The sequence below is a fragment of the Magallana gigas genome, chromosome 4 (genome assembly GCF_963853765.1).
Source record: "Magallana gigas chromosome 4, xbMagGiga1.1, whole genome shotgun sequence".
Lineage (NCBI taxonomy): Eukaryota > Metazoa > Mollusca > Bivalvia > Ostreida > Ostreidae > Magallana > Magallana gigas.
In genome coordinates, this window is record NC_088856.1 from 10,721,479 (window position 1) to 10,737,748 (window position 16,270).

The following is a 16,270-nucleotide window of genomic DNA, read 5'->3' on the forward strand; positions in this document are numbered from 1 at the left end:
TTCATTTTTGCAATAAAAAAGATCATTTATCAAATATGCCATTATTTCAAATATCTTTTTGTCACATACAATAGATAACTCCTTGAAATCTATATGTGAGAGACTTTGTTAAAATAACTCAATTTCAGCTGGCTCTCTATATGAGGGATAAGTTACTATATCACATAATATCGCTTTCCTTCTACTGTCACCACACTAATTCCTAATTCGTTCAATATCATCCCGAACAAGTGCCCTCACATAACACATATAAATTGGTCAGAGCTCTGTTGTAGAGATCCCCGGATGTAAACACTTATAGGTAAGCCGGAAACGATTAGGAGTTGAGAATGAGCTTGTTACGAGCACTAAACGTCTCGTTGTGGCGACATTTATGGCTTTTGCATTGTATTGTGGTCACTATTAATCCTTACCTCAACAAAAGAGCGGTTGTCCCTAAATACAGTAAAATAGGTGCGAGTTGATATGACATTTACCTAAGTATGAAAACGTATCAGCTCGATGTGTTAGTTAATAATATTTTACTTCATATTACATTTTTGAGCGTAGGTATAAATGTAAAAAAACGTTCTTCATTTAAAACAACCAGTAAAAATAAAAAAAAATCAACTGCAAAAAACCTTGTTTAACACGTGTATTCACCTCGAAGACATCTTTTAAACGAGGAAGTAAAACATTTTGTTTTATCAAGTTTGGTAAATAAACATTACATCATAAAAAATCAAATTACTAATTTACTAATTGAACCCGACAATCAACTTTCATCACATATTATTTTTTATTAATTACAACATCAAATCTGTATAGTTGATGCCAAATTAAGACAAAATACTTAGTTCTTGGATGTAACTGACACAAAATCGGATGTATGCATTTTTCGCCCCCAAAATTAAAGTTTTATAACTTGAATAAAAATGAATCGTTAACAGCCATGTATATATACTTTTGACCCTAGAGTTTATATACATCTTAACTTCATATAATTGACAGTGTATACAATTCTTGCTTGCATAATTCACAGTGTACGTGTGTAACGTTTATACCTTAGAGTGTATGTGTGTTACCTGTATTATTTACAGTGAATGTATGTTACTTGTATTATCTACAGTGTGTGCTACATGTATTATTTACAGTGAATGTTACCTGTATTATTTACAGTGTATGTTACCTGTATTATTTACAGTGAATGTTACCTGTATTATTTACAGTGTATGTTACCTGTATTATTTACAGTGTATGTTACCTGTATTATTTACAGTGTATGTTACCTGTATTACTTACAGTGTATATATCTTACCTGTGTATCCATCAGGACACCGACATTGGTACCAGTTGGTGACATTCGCCGAACTCCCGTTGATCTTAACCTGGCGAGCCTCAACATCCAGTAAATCACAGTTGGCGCCATTTCTACACAGTTTTCCCGCCGTACAAAAGTGATACTTGGTACATCGTTCTCCATAGAAGTCGTGCGTGCAGTCGCAGTGGAAAGAATCATTTTGAGAATGACATGTCCCGTGGTTTTGGCACGGGTTTACCAGGCATTTGTTCTGATATTGGCATTGTTTTCCGGTATATCCATTGTGGCAATGGCATATATACCCGTTATTGGTCAGATTCTGGCAAATACCAAACCTCTGGCATGGACTGGAGTCGCATGGATTGAATCTGTCGCAAAGGGAACCAAAGAAACTCTCATTACACGTGCATTCAATGTCTCCCTCCGATGAGATGTTCTTACACGTGGCATTATTTTGGCATAGGTCTAAATTGCATCCGTTGATAAATTCACACGTGGGTCCGTATTTCTCGGCGACGCAATCACACGTAAACGACGAATTGCCCGTCTTCCTGCAGGTGCCGTCATATTTACAAGGATTGGACGCGCAAGCGTCATACTCCTCACACGACTTGCCGCTGTATCCGGTCTGACACAAACACTGGAAGCTCCCGTCCGGAAGTGACTGACAGGTTCCGCCATTTTCACATGGCTGGTCCCTGCAGCTGTCGTAGAAGCTACACAGTTCCCCGTAATATCCCTCCGCACACAAACACTTGACAGTACTCCCGTTTCTTACGCATGTTGAATTATTTTCACAAAGATTGTGATGACAGACATCAATTTCTGAGCAGTTCATTCCAGTGAAGCCCTCGTCACACGTACAACTGTAGCTTCCGTCTGAATACATGCTACATTGGCCATTTTCACACGGATTATTGGATTTGCAGACATTTTGTATATTGCACATTGACCCTAGATATTCATCCGGACAATTGCAGGAAGCCTTTCCGGAAACGGAAGTACAAGTGCCGCCATTTTCACAGGGGTTAGGCGAACATAAGACCTCGCTTTCACAGAACACTCCTGTATAGTGTTCGGAACATTCGCAATGATAACTTCCATTTAATTGTTTAAAACAAGTCCCGTTATTCAAACACGGACTTGAAGTACATTTATCATGATATTGACACAAATTCCCGTAGTAATCATCAGGACAGTTACAACGGAAGTTATAATTAGATACAAATTCACATTTAGCGTTATTTAAGCACGGGTTCGTGGTACACCTATCTACTTCCGTGCAGTTTTGACCAGCCCATCCGGCTGCGCAGTCGCATTTGTAAGAAAGATCGGGTTCTGTTTGACACAGACCATTATTCTGACACGGTTGAAATACACTGCAATTACTAAACTTTGGACAATCTCCATACAATCCTGAAAATAAAAATAAAACCGTTATTCCAAGCTTGAAAGCACAACCTCCATTTGAAATTGGGTAGAACTTGAAATCTTAAAATAATACCGAAGAAAATTGCTCATCTGGCTAACTGTACCTTGCAGCTACTAACATTTTTACGTCGAGTTCCATAGATTTTATATTGTTTACATTATAACCATACATTTTATTTTGTGTGTGTACACCAACATGTTCCACTATATCTATCACTGACGACACATTATGTTAGATGACGAATGAAATACAACGATTTAGTGTTCATATATTCCCCCACCAACGCACACGTAAGTTAAACGGCTTGGGGTAAAATGCTGACGATGGACCCTCCATTTTGGAGGGTCCAGAGTGGAGGGGTGGAGCTTGTTGTGTCAATCTTAATTAAGAGTCCGTTTGATCTGTCATTCCAATTATGTTATTAGAAACAGAATGGGCCACAGCATTGTTTTATTTATATGACTTTTAAACACAGGCACATAAAACTCCCCTCCTCTAATTCAAATTTGCTCATTATATACAATGAATATCATGGGGAAAAAATTGGAGTTTATATCTGTGTAATTATTGAAATAAATAATGACAGTCAATGGATAATCTATTAATTTATTAACATTTGTTACTCAGGGAAAAAAAATAAATCTCTCAACATTGAGGTGAGTTAACTTCCTGTTTCCAGTTTCACTGGACACAAAATAATTGTTACACAAACATAGATTAATTTATGTATCCTGATTAAGTTCATTTGAAGTTGCCAAAATCATTAAATGTTAGGACCCCCCCCCCCCCTTTAACCTTCTAATAAACAACCCATATGTTTTAGCTATTAGGTGCATGATGAAATTGGAATGACAGATCAAACGGACTCTGATTAAGATTGACACACCAAGCTCCACCCCCTTCACTTTGGACCCTCCAAAGTGGAGGGTCCATCGTCAGCATTTTACCCCAAGCCAAGTTAAACAACTATACATTTTTTATTTAAATCGAATAAAATTAAAAACGCTACACAGAATGACAAAATAGCTAGTTACCATTCGAACACAAATATATATTACACGATGGAGTCCCACCTCAAGAAATCAATCTTACCTGAGCTATCATCTACAGAAAAAATATATATTTTTTGCAAATAAATCAGATATTAACCAGTTGCCTTTAACATATTTCAATGGTAATATATATTTTTCTACGTATAATAATGAAATTTTAAACGTTTTTCGCAGAAGACACTGTAGTCAAAAATACTATAGTTTTCATTAAAAATATTGAGTATCAAACGTTTAAAGGCAGTCGGAATGATGACCTTATCTACTTGCTGAAAGCAAACAAGTTGACACAAACGTTTTTTTCTTTTCTTTTTTGCTTTTTGCAAGCTAAACATGACGGCCGTTCTCCGGATACTAACATAGTGGACAGCAATGCTCTAGAACGACCTTCATCACGGAAATATTTAGGTCAGGATTGATTTACTGATAAATGCCGACATTCATTTCACTCCGGGACCGTGCGCGACAGGGCGGAGGTCCTTGATACGCTGCTGGATTGATGTGAACTCGTTGTGACGCAAGACCGGAAGTAAGAGATGGCGTCATTTGGGCAGCATAAAGTCAACTAACGTTTATTTCACAGATACTCATATTCCTCTTTACAGAAGTGCTTTTAGCAAAGTGAATATGCGAGGTTAACATAAAAAAACTGTTTCTTTATTTCATACTTTCACTAAGGCCATTACTAAAAAAATATTCGTTTGGGGGTATCTAGACCCAGGCGGCAGGGAGGGAGATTTTTATTTATTTTTCAAAGTTTATGTTTAACTTATTGAAAATTGGTAAAAAATAAAAACCTTCATATATTAAAAAAATCAGTTCTTAATTTTTTACCTAATAAGATATGATCAGTGGGAAGTATTTCAATGAGGTGGAAGGAGATTCCAAAAAAATTAATTATTATATTTTGGCCCGATGATAGTGTATCTTTTTTCATTTACAATGCATGAGTTTTGGATGATTATCCGGTCATTTCTGTATTTCTTTACAATAGTTAGGACAGGGACTATATCCATTGAAAAGGTCTCTATTATCGATTCCTTAAATAATAAGATTTCATTTTATTTGGATGAATATCATCTTTATTTTTCTCTTCAAGTAAAGTATTTGGGGGATCAATTTTATAGAAAATTGCAGTGTTATAGATTTGTTATTTGGACCAAAATATTACTACTGTGTTTTTCTTGTACAGAATTGTTCCACATGCATAAAAATACCCAAATACCTACATAGTGTTTCTCAATGGTCCGTTACATAATAATGATAGTCCTTTGTTTCTTTACACACCGGTTCATGGGTCATTTATGTCTAATAATTCATAACATATGCACATGCTTGTATGTCTTTGCATATTCACTGACAATGCCCTAATCACATGGGTGATCGATAGTAACTATTAATGGGACACCTGCAGTGATCGATGCAGAACGTACTTTGATCATATACACGGCATTTTGTTATCCTTATAAGCGTCCCGCAGACTTCTTAGTTCATCTGAATCTGCCCCCCTCCCCACCCTTATACCCAAAGAAAAAAGACTGGCTCAGCTAAAATATATATACACCCAAACAGACCTCTCGTTACGAAAGTTTTGTTGATATATCGATCAATACCTCGTTCAATTAAAATTTTGCAGTATTAAAGTCTACGTAAATTTGATGGCTAATTCGTAAATTTAATATAAAATAATCGAAAGACAATTTAAGGGTTAATTGTGACAAAAACATTTGTGTAGATATACAAAAATTCATGCATTGGTCAACGTTTTGTAAGGTATTATCTTCTTATCTTCACACTATTTTTAATCAGCTCTTGGTTTTTTTGTTGTTGGTTTTTTTTAATTGGAATGTGGGTCGATAATTTTAGACAAAGTGCACCGTGTACAAGATATTAAATTGCTGTACACCCACTTTCTCGCACTGCTAAATAACGAACCTGCACGAGCTGTTAATAGAGAAATAATTGAATTATCTGCGCCTGTTTCGTCAGGGGGTGAAAGAATTGCGTCAAGTTGTTGGCCGATTGATGAAACGAACTGATCTGTTTCTTTTCGCACTTTCGGAAGCGCATTAGTTAGGTAATGAAGCGTTTACCCCTTTCATCGATATGTCACGTTATCTGCCGTTTAGGCGTTGTAAGAATGTGGTAAAACAATGGCTATTGGTTTACATCAAATTTCACAAATTGTAATCACCTTCATTTAGTATTGCGCAACGTTCTTGTGATATTTAGTCAGATGGAAGCCAATATAGCAATGTGTTCTTCTTTTCATATTTCAATTCATGTTCCCTTGAGACAAGTTAATTAATCATTTTCTGCTCTACATTTAAAACTAAACTAAAAAAGTAAGAATTTTAACAATGTGCGTTCACTTGTCACAATAAAAGAGAATAGAGGGATAAAACAAACGCGAGATTTCCCGGTTCACGATGTGTAAAACCTGCTTTATATTTTTTTCTGAACCGTATTCAGGTTCATGCAAAAGCTTAAAAGCCACCTCAACGTTGTTATTATCTCTTGTATAATAATTATTGCCTTTTTATGAAATGACTTGTAATAAAACCTCGGTCTGCCCATGTTCGCTGTTTCCAGGGATATCAATTTGAGTGCACTGGACATAACATACAGCACTCCTAGCAGTGCACCTCATGATGTAGATCCAGATTTTATTTCCGTTCTTATCTTCCCCTAACCCTTGTCTTGCACTTGAATGAATCTTGAATCCGTTTATATAAGCACTTTTATTGAAAGAATAGAAAAGTCAGTTGAGAAATCGTTCACTTGCTCTTCTTTTCATTGCAAGTAGAAATTATGAGTTTTTGCCAAGTACACTTAAATAGGATGGTAAACTAGTTTATCTGCATTTGTTGGCTGGATACAGTATATCCATTCTACCTCCTCAATACATAAGTTGTAATAAAGCGATGACACTAAATAGTTTTATACTTGGAAATCTAATATACAATAATATATCTGTCAATGTGGAGGAAAACTGTTCCACAGCAGTCTTTTTTATTTTATTGAAAGTTCAAATTCAAATATATTAAAAAGCAGTCAAGAAAGAATGCACCATAGAGAGATGGAGAATAGCGCTTTTTTAAAACGAATACGTGCGTAGGGTTCATAGTTACCCCCGCTAAAAATGTGCCGATTTCTTTTTTCTTTTTTTTTTGAAAGAATTATCATAAAGAAAACTTTGAGTCAACAGTGTCTCCCCAGAATTCCTGCGTGTCTGTGGACGAATTCGGTAAAATCAGGTGGGCGATTTAAGTCGGGGTAATGCATACTTCGGGGGCATTACAGGTGGGACAGAAAAAGTGATTTCTGCCGGGGCATGTGCAGCAGATAAAAGTTTAAATATTGTGCTCTATCGTCTGGTATTTGACATTTGGGGAGTTACTCTGATGCAGAAGCTACAACGCGTTCTCGGTTTAATGAACACTGAAATCTCGGACATTTACTCTCAATAGTTGTAGAATTCGGTTAATTGCTTCGAAAGAGGCCAAAACTTAGAGCACTATTCCTTTCATCGTAAACCAATTACGATGTTATGGAAGAAATTAAATTGTAAATAAAGACGATGAAAAAATTTAAAGAAAAGAGATTCTTTTCATAATATTTAAAAAAATTGGTCATGGAAATTCTGTAAAGCTGTCAGATTTAACTTTTGCTTAACTTCCGGTATTAGATGTAAACGAATCGCACTTTCTGTAATTCCGGATTGTTGACATGTTTTTCCATGTCTAACTGCCACAGAGTATTCGTGACCATTCACTTAGAACATGAAATGAATTAACCTTTTATCTAGATTCCTGTTACTGAATTTACCAATACTTTGAAGTTTTCTAGTAAAATTATGTCTCCCTTTCTTAGATGTCTAAACAGTTAAGGACTCTTAATGTTTTGAAAATTATATAGCATAGTTTTAAAACCTTGAAGTCTGTATTGAAGACTTGAATCTTACATTTGTTATGCAATCATTGTCTTAACATTTTTTTTTTCGAACAACCTTTCCACATGTGTTGATATTTTGCGCGTACCCCCCCCCCCCCCTTTTTTTCCAAAAAAAGGGAATTACATAAAGGATGTTAAAATCTTATTTGGCAAGATAGAGTTACACTTCGCTATTTCTATACGCATACATACCGTTTTTGGTGATGTTAACAAAGCGCTCCACGCTCTCTGGACTCCAATGAGTCTTATTGAAGACTTTGATCGTAAATTTCAAGCGGTTTCCCGCCTGCAGCTTTCCGGCTCGGACCTGGGTACACACTTCGTCTCTTTTACCAACAATTCCCACCGGATGGCTGGTCACGTTTTGGCCATTGATGGCGAACTGGAGCTGGTAATGGTCTACCACAGAACCATTGGTATTGTCCTTCCAGCAGATTCTAGCAGTCGTACCCTCAACGGACACACAAAATATTTCCGGCGCTACAGTGAAATAGAAAGTCAGAGTAACGGAAATCACATCCATATTTAAACGTTAACGTATAATAAAAGAACACAAATAATTCTACGGATTTCAAACGTGCACACTTCTTCGAGGGTATTTAAATTAGCCTAGGTATCATCCTTCGAGCAACTAAAATTTTTCTGTCGCTATTTTTTGGTATAAAATATCTTCGGATCAACAAAACATCGGTACTTCATAAGGTATTAATCATTTCCGTCGTCCCTGATTAGAATCGGTCTTATAACGAAAAATTTCCCCTTCATATTTACGTGTTCACGATCAAACTACACAAGTTTTGACATTTCATCCCACCGTATTTCATGAACCACAAAATTCTGTCCACAGATACGAAATATGGAAAAAAGAAGAAAAGTAAGTTAAACTGTAACAAAGTGACGACGAAGATCACAGAATCACTCAGAAAGGCATAAATTCGTCACACGAACATCCAAACAGATAAAATAGTGCAGTGCCCCGCAGTGACCATTTATCTTGATGACGATTGTGGAGTACGGAGTTTTTACCTGTGCCTGCCCCAAATGAAGGATACTTTGCACGAGCGGCGGTAAAAACAAACAGGTAGCGCACCTGTTTCGGGGGTCCCCACTGTCAAGCTTCGGAACTCCCTTGTACTTTACTGATCAATAACTAATAGACTACTAGTAATTTGTCAACCGTTGGGTGGAGGGGTCTATTCATCGAGTCCTTCCACCGAATTCAATGATCGCCACTGATCAGTTATCGATCTCCTCTGATTTATCAACTCAGATTCCAGAAAGGTTTACTTAGGTTGTGCAGCAGACGTTTAAAAATGCCAAAGCCAAAAGGGATTGACGGAAACGTTAATCCGGGGGCATTAGCGGCCCTGTTAAGACCTTTCACGGCCATTGAAATGCCAAGAAGGACGGTAAATTGTTTTATAAAGACACGTTGATTAGTTTCTGTTATTGACCAAACAGTTTCCCATCAAGATAGTGTCCAGTGATACATTTACAGATTTTGATTTGGGGGCAAGCAATGGGCGAACATACTTGTTAACAAGGATGAGGGAATCTAGCACCAATAGACGAATCCCCGCCTGTCTGTATCTGTGGAAACTGTCAGAAATATCTCAAACATCCCAAATCAAATGGTCAATTATATGTGTATAATTATATCTCGGTATTTAAAGCTCTTGAAGTGTGATTTCTGCTCGTTTCCTATCGTATTAAGAAAATACTTTTATCAGAAATATTTCAATAACAGTTAAGGTACGGCGGAGAGTAGATGGATGATATTAGGGAAATATCATATACCTGACGCATAATATGTGCTTTTTCGTTCGTGATGTCAAAAAACTCGAGATCATCACGTGCACTCGCATTTTGATATGTCTAATTCAAATATAATTACATATACATGTATATGTATTGCGTACAATGGACCACTTACATATCTGTTTAGGCGTTTTGACTAATCAAATCTGATTTTTTTATTTGATAAAAACACACACGCGCTGAAATTTGATCTTATTAGCAGGATGTTGATAGATATACTATGCACACACTGAGTCACCTCAAACCTTTTGTTGCACCGACCGCAACAATAATGATGCACAAGGTTCTGGAACGCTAAAAATGTCGCCATCTGACAATGTCGTACTAGCGTCTAGGAAGTGTCGCGATAATTGGTTTCATAATACACGTGTAATCAGATGGTTGTTTGACAATCATGTTTTTGCCTTTACAGTGGGCCTTCTATGTCAAGATTAACTGTAAAGGTGACATGTTTATTGTCACGTGATCTGCGCGTAGTAAGTCGGCAATGGGGGATAACTGTCTTTTGCAAAGACAACTTTAAAAAAATGTTTCACATTTGAATTTTATTTTGGTGCTTCCCTAAGTCAAGACTTATACTTTTTAAGTATCATCATAGATCAGGGCTTGTAAACCGCAGATCACGAGGCCATATCCGCATGGGGCTTTTGTTCACATTAACTGAATCAAATTGTTGTAAATTTTTATCAAAAATACATTTTTATTGCTTATTTAACTTACATACATGTACTTCTTATGCATCTTATTATTTAAATTATCATAATCAGGTAATTTTCGGCTGATTTAAGAAACGATTTCAAGGTGTAGTGAGCCACCTTAAATACAAATAATGATAGTATTTCAGTTGCTTCTACATATTTCTGGGGATTACATAGATTTTCATCGCATAATCAAATAGTTAAAAAGTTTAATGCAAGAAATGAATCAAAGAAACTTACGTGCTAGATCCGTGATTTCTACGTAGACTTGAGAACTGGAGGACTTGATGGGAGATCCCGAGTCGATCGCCGTCACGTTGAACGCTATAGACGTCATATTATCAGGAAAGTTCGATATTATTCCAATTTGTCCGTTCTCCGGGTCAATCTTAAAATACTTGGATGCTTCCGGCTCAAAGATAAAGTATCGGAAGATGGCGTTGTAACCTTTGAGGTCCATGTCCGTGGCAGACACAGCGCCAAGTGTATTTAGGTCGTGGTCCAAGGAATCCCGAAGAGCCACGAATTTATAAAGCCTCATAGAGAAATAGGGCGCGTACAGATTCTCCGAGGATACGATGATCTTTACTTCCGTGTCTCGGACGATTCCACCATACGATCCTAAAATCCGGAACTGGAAGGTGTAGTTTTCCGGCTTGTCCATTATCTTTCGTGTCGAGAGGTACCATTTGAGGGTACCGGTGGGGGTGATCTTGAAGTACCTTGTATTCTGGTTGTCTTCCATGGATAGCTTCTCCAGGGGCTGGCCCGTGGCGTTGTCATATCCGGTAATGGTCAGAACGAGGGTGTTCGGAGGGGAATTCTCGTGAATTCTCGCGGGGTATGCATCCAGGACCAACTCTGGACGGGCTACATCAAACAAAATCATGACAGCAATGAGCAACGATAAAATGATGTGATCATTGAAGAAAGATGGCATGATATTTCAAGTATGAACAATATTTGCACAACATAGGCATTAGATGATATTATTTTTAAATTTCACATCTATTTAAATCTTAGGACTGGAGCATTTATTTAAACCATTGATCAATTACGATAATCACCAAACTTAAAATATATACAATGCAAGATGTAGCAATATTGTATTTAAATAAAACTAATTCAATTTTTGAATAAACACAGAGTTTTTAAGAGAAAATGTTTATTTAGAAAGGACGAGTCTTCCTCAATTCTACACTTGAATTCAGTGAAGTGCCTGACATCATAAATATACAAATCAACTAGGAAGACCCAAGAGTTCAAACAATCTGTGCGCCTGACGTCCGTAGGGGATCGAAGTGTACTCTTGTTAAATTCGTGTCTGTATATTTACTTCTTGACGAGAATGCAGCATGTGCATCTTTGAACAAGAAGAGCTTCATATGAGATACACATTCTGAAGTGTTTTTGCCATTAAAAATTGTCTTGGAGGAAAATGCATTAAGTTTCCGACGAATATTTTTTTTTCATTTCATGTATCTTCTATTGATTTCGTTGTAACGACGGCTATACGTTTTCTGTTTCTTTTTTTCTTTTTTTAAAAATCGCATTGGTAATGAAGATTACAATTAAAATACCTTTTTACGAGAGGTTTCACCTGATGTTGTTTGTGTACAGAGAGAATCGGGGAAATGATGGTTATCACGCGCAGACAAACAAACGAGGAAAGACCTGGGCTGGATGTTTACAGATTATGATGATAATTCTACAAAACGACTTGTCCAAAATATTTTCTTGGCCTGAGGGCGGATGAATAACCCGACCGAATTACCCCCCATCGACATGAACTATATTTTTACAGGTCAACATCCACAATCTTACCCTCCTTACCTCAAACGTCTAAAAACTAAATGTTCTGTTTTTATTTTTTATTTGACTTTCATTTAATTAACGTTTACAAAGTTGATATATCATTTTAGAAATAATATCAAATATACACATCGATCGATTGAGCAATTAATTAAACTAATAAATCAATCAAAATTTAATGCATTATCTTTCGTACATGTAAGCTACAATGAAAATCAATCATATGATCAGCAATTTCAAAAATATAAATATGTATTATATTTTTCTTTTATCTTCTCTTCACTGGTTTGTATAAATTCATCTTTATTACGAAATATTTTTTATTTGGTCTTTAAGGTTTCAACTGTAAGGTCCTAGCTATCCGGACTTTAACACAAAGAAGAATCTATTCTATGATGCCAAATTTGATATGCTTAGAAAACGCTAGACTTGAATGTTTTTGTCATTAAAAATGGCTCCGGTTCGAGAGATTCTAGAAAGTAAAAAAGTGATTATATTACTAGTATTATAGAGAGGCGATTAGCTGTACGTATATCTACATATTTCATGATAGATTTACACATTGTTCACATATTTTTCTGTCAACTATCCTTCGTTACACTGTTATCGATAATTTACGAAAGTATGTTATTATTAAACAGATTTACAAATTGTTTGCTTTTTTCAGTGTCATTTGTACAATAATTCATAAACATAAATTAATTCTACAAAACTACAAAATATTTATTTGTTTTAAAACATGAAATTTCTATTGATTATTTGACTTCCATTAATTAAAATTAGGTATCTACCTTTTTCAATTCTTTAATTCTTCATTTTTTTCCTTTATGTTTGTGAACCAAAACAAGTGAAAATTGTATGACAAAATAATTGATTCTCGTGTCAAATTATAGATTTTAAATTTATCGTGTGAGTGTTATGTCATGTATGTTTTTAATTTACCGAGTGGCAGTAAATACAAATTTTACAAAATGACAGTTGATACATGTACAACATTTAAAATATGACAAAAAATTTGTATTTCCAGCAAAACCATTTGACATTTAATCATAAGATCGAGGCGGTCGTTTAGTCGATTACTAGTAACTTCCACTCAATATACTTACAAGGGAGCTTTTGGGGTCGAGTCCACAATCTATTTATCCGAATTCCAAACAGAATAAGGGAACTGTTCCCGGACTTTGATTGGAACTCCGGTGTCCGGTTTTTATATTGACTTTCAGGGGGAAACGGAGTATCACATGTTGACACATTTACCTGGGTCAAACTTAATAAACCGAATATTATAAAATTTTTCACTGACATACTGTCCCGATTCCTGGCATTTCACATTCCCAATTAAAACGCAACTTCATTCATCGGGGACATAAATGTAAAGATATATATATTTTCATGTTGAAAATATATTTTATGTGTGACGTCCTCCTGGTGCTACTAATTAAAATAATAATATTCTGATAATTCCAATGAAATATCACATGATGCTGGAATAAAGAAATTCCCAACCAGATTCTTTGATTTTTGTCCTTACATCGCGCTATGATATTTTCCTACTCGCGGTAAATGTATCACTTGCAGCCCCCAATTATTGCTCCAGATCGGAATCTTCTTTTTATCTTAAAGTATCTTCATCAATTTTTTTTTGCTGGGGCTATTAACATGAAGAGCCGCAGACACAGAGAGAAAACGCGCCTATAATGTCTTCAGGCGAGTCAGATTCTTCTCCAGTGGCGCTAAAAACTGGCAAAGTTAGAAACCGATTTAGCCACTGGAGTCGATTAGATATTTAATTAACAGCAATTTGGCATACCGAAGGAGTTTATATTTCCCTTTTCTGTTCATTATTAGAAGTGGTGTTGAGGAACCTAACACCGGGTTAAGAGCTGCTATTGTTCGTCAGTTCGGGCATTATTACAGCGGGTCGCCTTACAGCAGGGGTGCCTCCTTATAGTGTCCTATGACAGAACCGCGCGAAAAAGTCAGTGCGTTTTGATTGAGTTATCTCGCTTTTGAAAGAACCTCGTGAAATTAGCTCATAGCAAATATGCACAGGCACCTGACGTTATATATTTTTCTCATAATAAGAAAATACGTACCCTTTATCTAATTTTTACGTATTATTAGGTAGAAGATATATATTTTTTATTATGAGAAAAATATTTAACTTCAGGTGCCTGTGCAAATATGCTAGAGTTGCATCGAAGTTCTATCTAACACAATATTCCCCTAAATGTCATACAAATCAAAACAGTATGGCTAAATTAAATATTTTTTCAAAGCCTTTAGAGCGATTGCAAACACAAAATAAAACAAACTTTAAGAGCTTGATTGTCGAATCTATCAAATGCGTGATCGAACCAAAAACTTTAATTTTCTGTATTTGTGTTATATGATTTTTTAAATAAGATGGGTACACAAAAGATGAAGTATGGTTGATAAATTAGCTTTTTTTTTATATCAACAATCTTTTTTATTTTGATAAATTCATTGTGGAATGAATTGCCGAAATTAAAACAGTTACTGTAACATGTAATTAAATTTTATTCAGTGCATGAAAGTGCAGTTAACCCTCGATTTCAGGTGTTAAAGTGCTGAACCACTGCTGAATCTCGTTTTAAGAAACACACCATTTTAGTGTTAAAAACGATGTCCTCCCATAAAAGAACAAACAGCTTGAGACTACAGAACACACTGTATCTAATTTGAAGGCCCAATATCCTCAGTAACAGTCTATTCTCAACAACAGTCATTCGAACAAAATCCACAGCAAGAAGAGAGTCACCGACAAAACCCACCAAAACATCCGTCACAACATCACCCACGTCAATATAGCAACGGCATTCATTTAAGAAATAAACAACGTTATTTAGTGAACATGGCGTTATGAATAGCAATTGCTCTATTGGCATATTCCATGATGCGCGCTAGCGCATCATGGAAAATATGCCAGCAGAGCAGTTGCTATTTATAACGCCATGTTCACTAAATAATCGTTGTTTATTAAGAAATAAACAACGTTATTTAGTGAACATGGCGTTATGAATAGCAATTGCTCTGTTGGCATATTCCATGATGCGCGCTAGCGCATCATGGAAAATATGCCAGCAGAGCAGTTGCTATTCATAACGCCATGTTCACTAAATAATCGTTGTTTATTACTTATATTTGCATTCTAACACACGCAAATACCCTGTATTAGCCTAGACCTTGACATTTAGCTATTACATCAAAAGTAAACATTTAGACTGTAATGTATTTTTTTAATTCACATAGATTTGTTAACAGAATCAATGATATGTTATAACAGAAATTCCTTTAAAATGTTATCAAACACATGTTTTAATATTACATGTAAATACGTCAATTTTAATGGGGTTGGAGAAAAACACATGATGTATCGTATAGTGGTTTAAATCTATAACGTCATGGAAAGGTATACATAACGTTACACCTTTATGACGTCATAGTATACTGACAGAGCAATTGCGATTATAGAGAAATAATTGCAGCTCCTCCGTATGGGCTTACAGTGGGAAAGAACAATGGAAATGCAAATATAAAACATTAATAGTATAAAATATCAATTGCAATTAAAGCAACATTTTCATTATACATGTATCAACATTTATTTTAACCAACAATATTTGCAACAACAACAGTATCCCCCAACAATTTAGCCATGATTCAAACAACAACATCCACAACAATATCACACCAACAACAAAACCAACAACAACAACAACAACAACGATATTAACAAAGCTACATTAACAAGAACATTAACAACAACAGGAGCAACGTTAACTTTCATAACAACTTTATTGAAAAAATAGGATCTACAACAAGTTATTCGAACAAAGCATTCACAAAAACAAAATTAACAACAACTACCAAAATAAAACATCCACCAAAGTTTCAAAAACATTCACAACAACATCCACAACAATGATCTTCTCAACATCACCATCTTGAACAATTTCTATAACAACAACAATAAACGGAACAACATAGATGTACAAAACAACAACAAAATACACAACAATCACATAAATCAAAGCAAAAAGCCGCGAAATTCGCTCAACAATACACTCATAGTTGTCTTCGGGGTTTTTGGGGAACAAAAGCGCCGCCCACTTTCAATATTAAAAGAAGGGTGTTTTTTTCTATTTCAGTGTCCAATTTGAAATTTGCCAATACGAACAGAAGT

The 16,270-nt window shown here is 35.6% G+C and overlaps 1 protein-coding gene across 3 annotated transcripts in view; it reads right to left on the reverse strand.

The window, feature by feature from the left end:
- LOC105327040 (uncharacterized) overlaps positions 1 to 16,270 on the reverse strand; it is a 38,790-nt gene that overhangs the window by 15,571 nt on the left and 6,949 nt on the right. For 2 of the 3 annotated variants that reach the window (XM_034451649.2, XM_034451650.2), the window contains 3 exons: positions 10,492 to 11,121; positions 7,928 to 8,215; positions 1,298 to 2,716 (listed from right to left, as the gene is read on the reverse strand). In XM_034451649.2, coding sequence (XP_034307540.2) covers positions 1,298 to 2,716; positions 7,928 to 8,215; positions 10,492 to 11,121 — 2,337 coding nt within the window. Of the gene's footprint in view, positions 1 to 1,297; positions 2,717 to 7,927; positions 8,216 to 10,491; positions 11,122 to 13,169; positions 13,739 to 16,270 lie in introns of those variants that run through there. The other variant, XM_034451648.2, reaches the window with a different exon arrangement.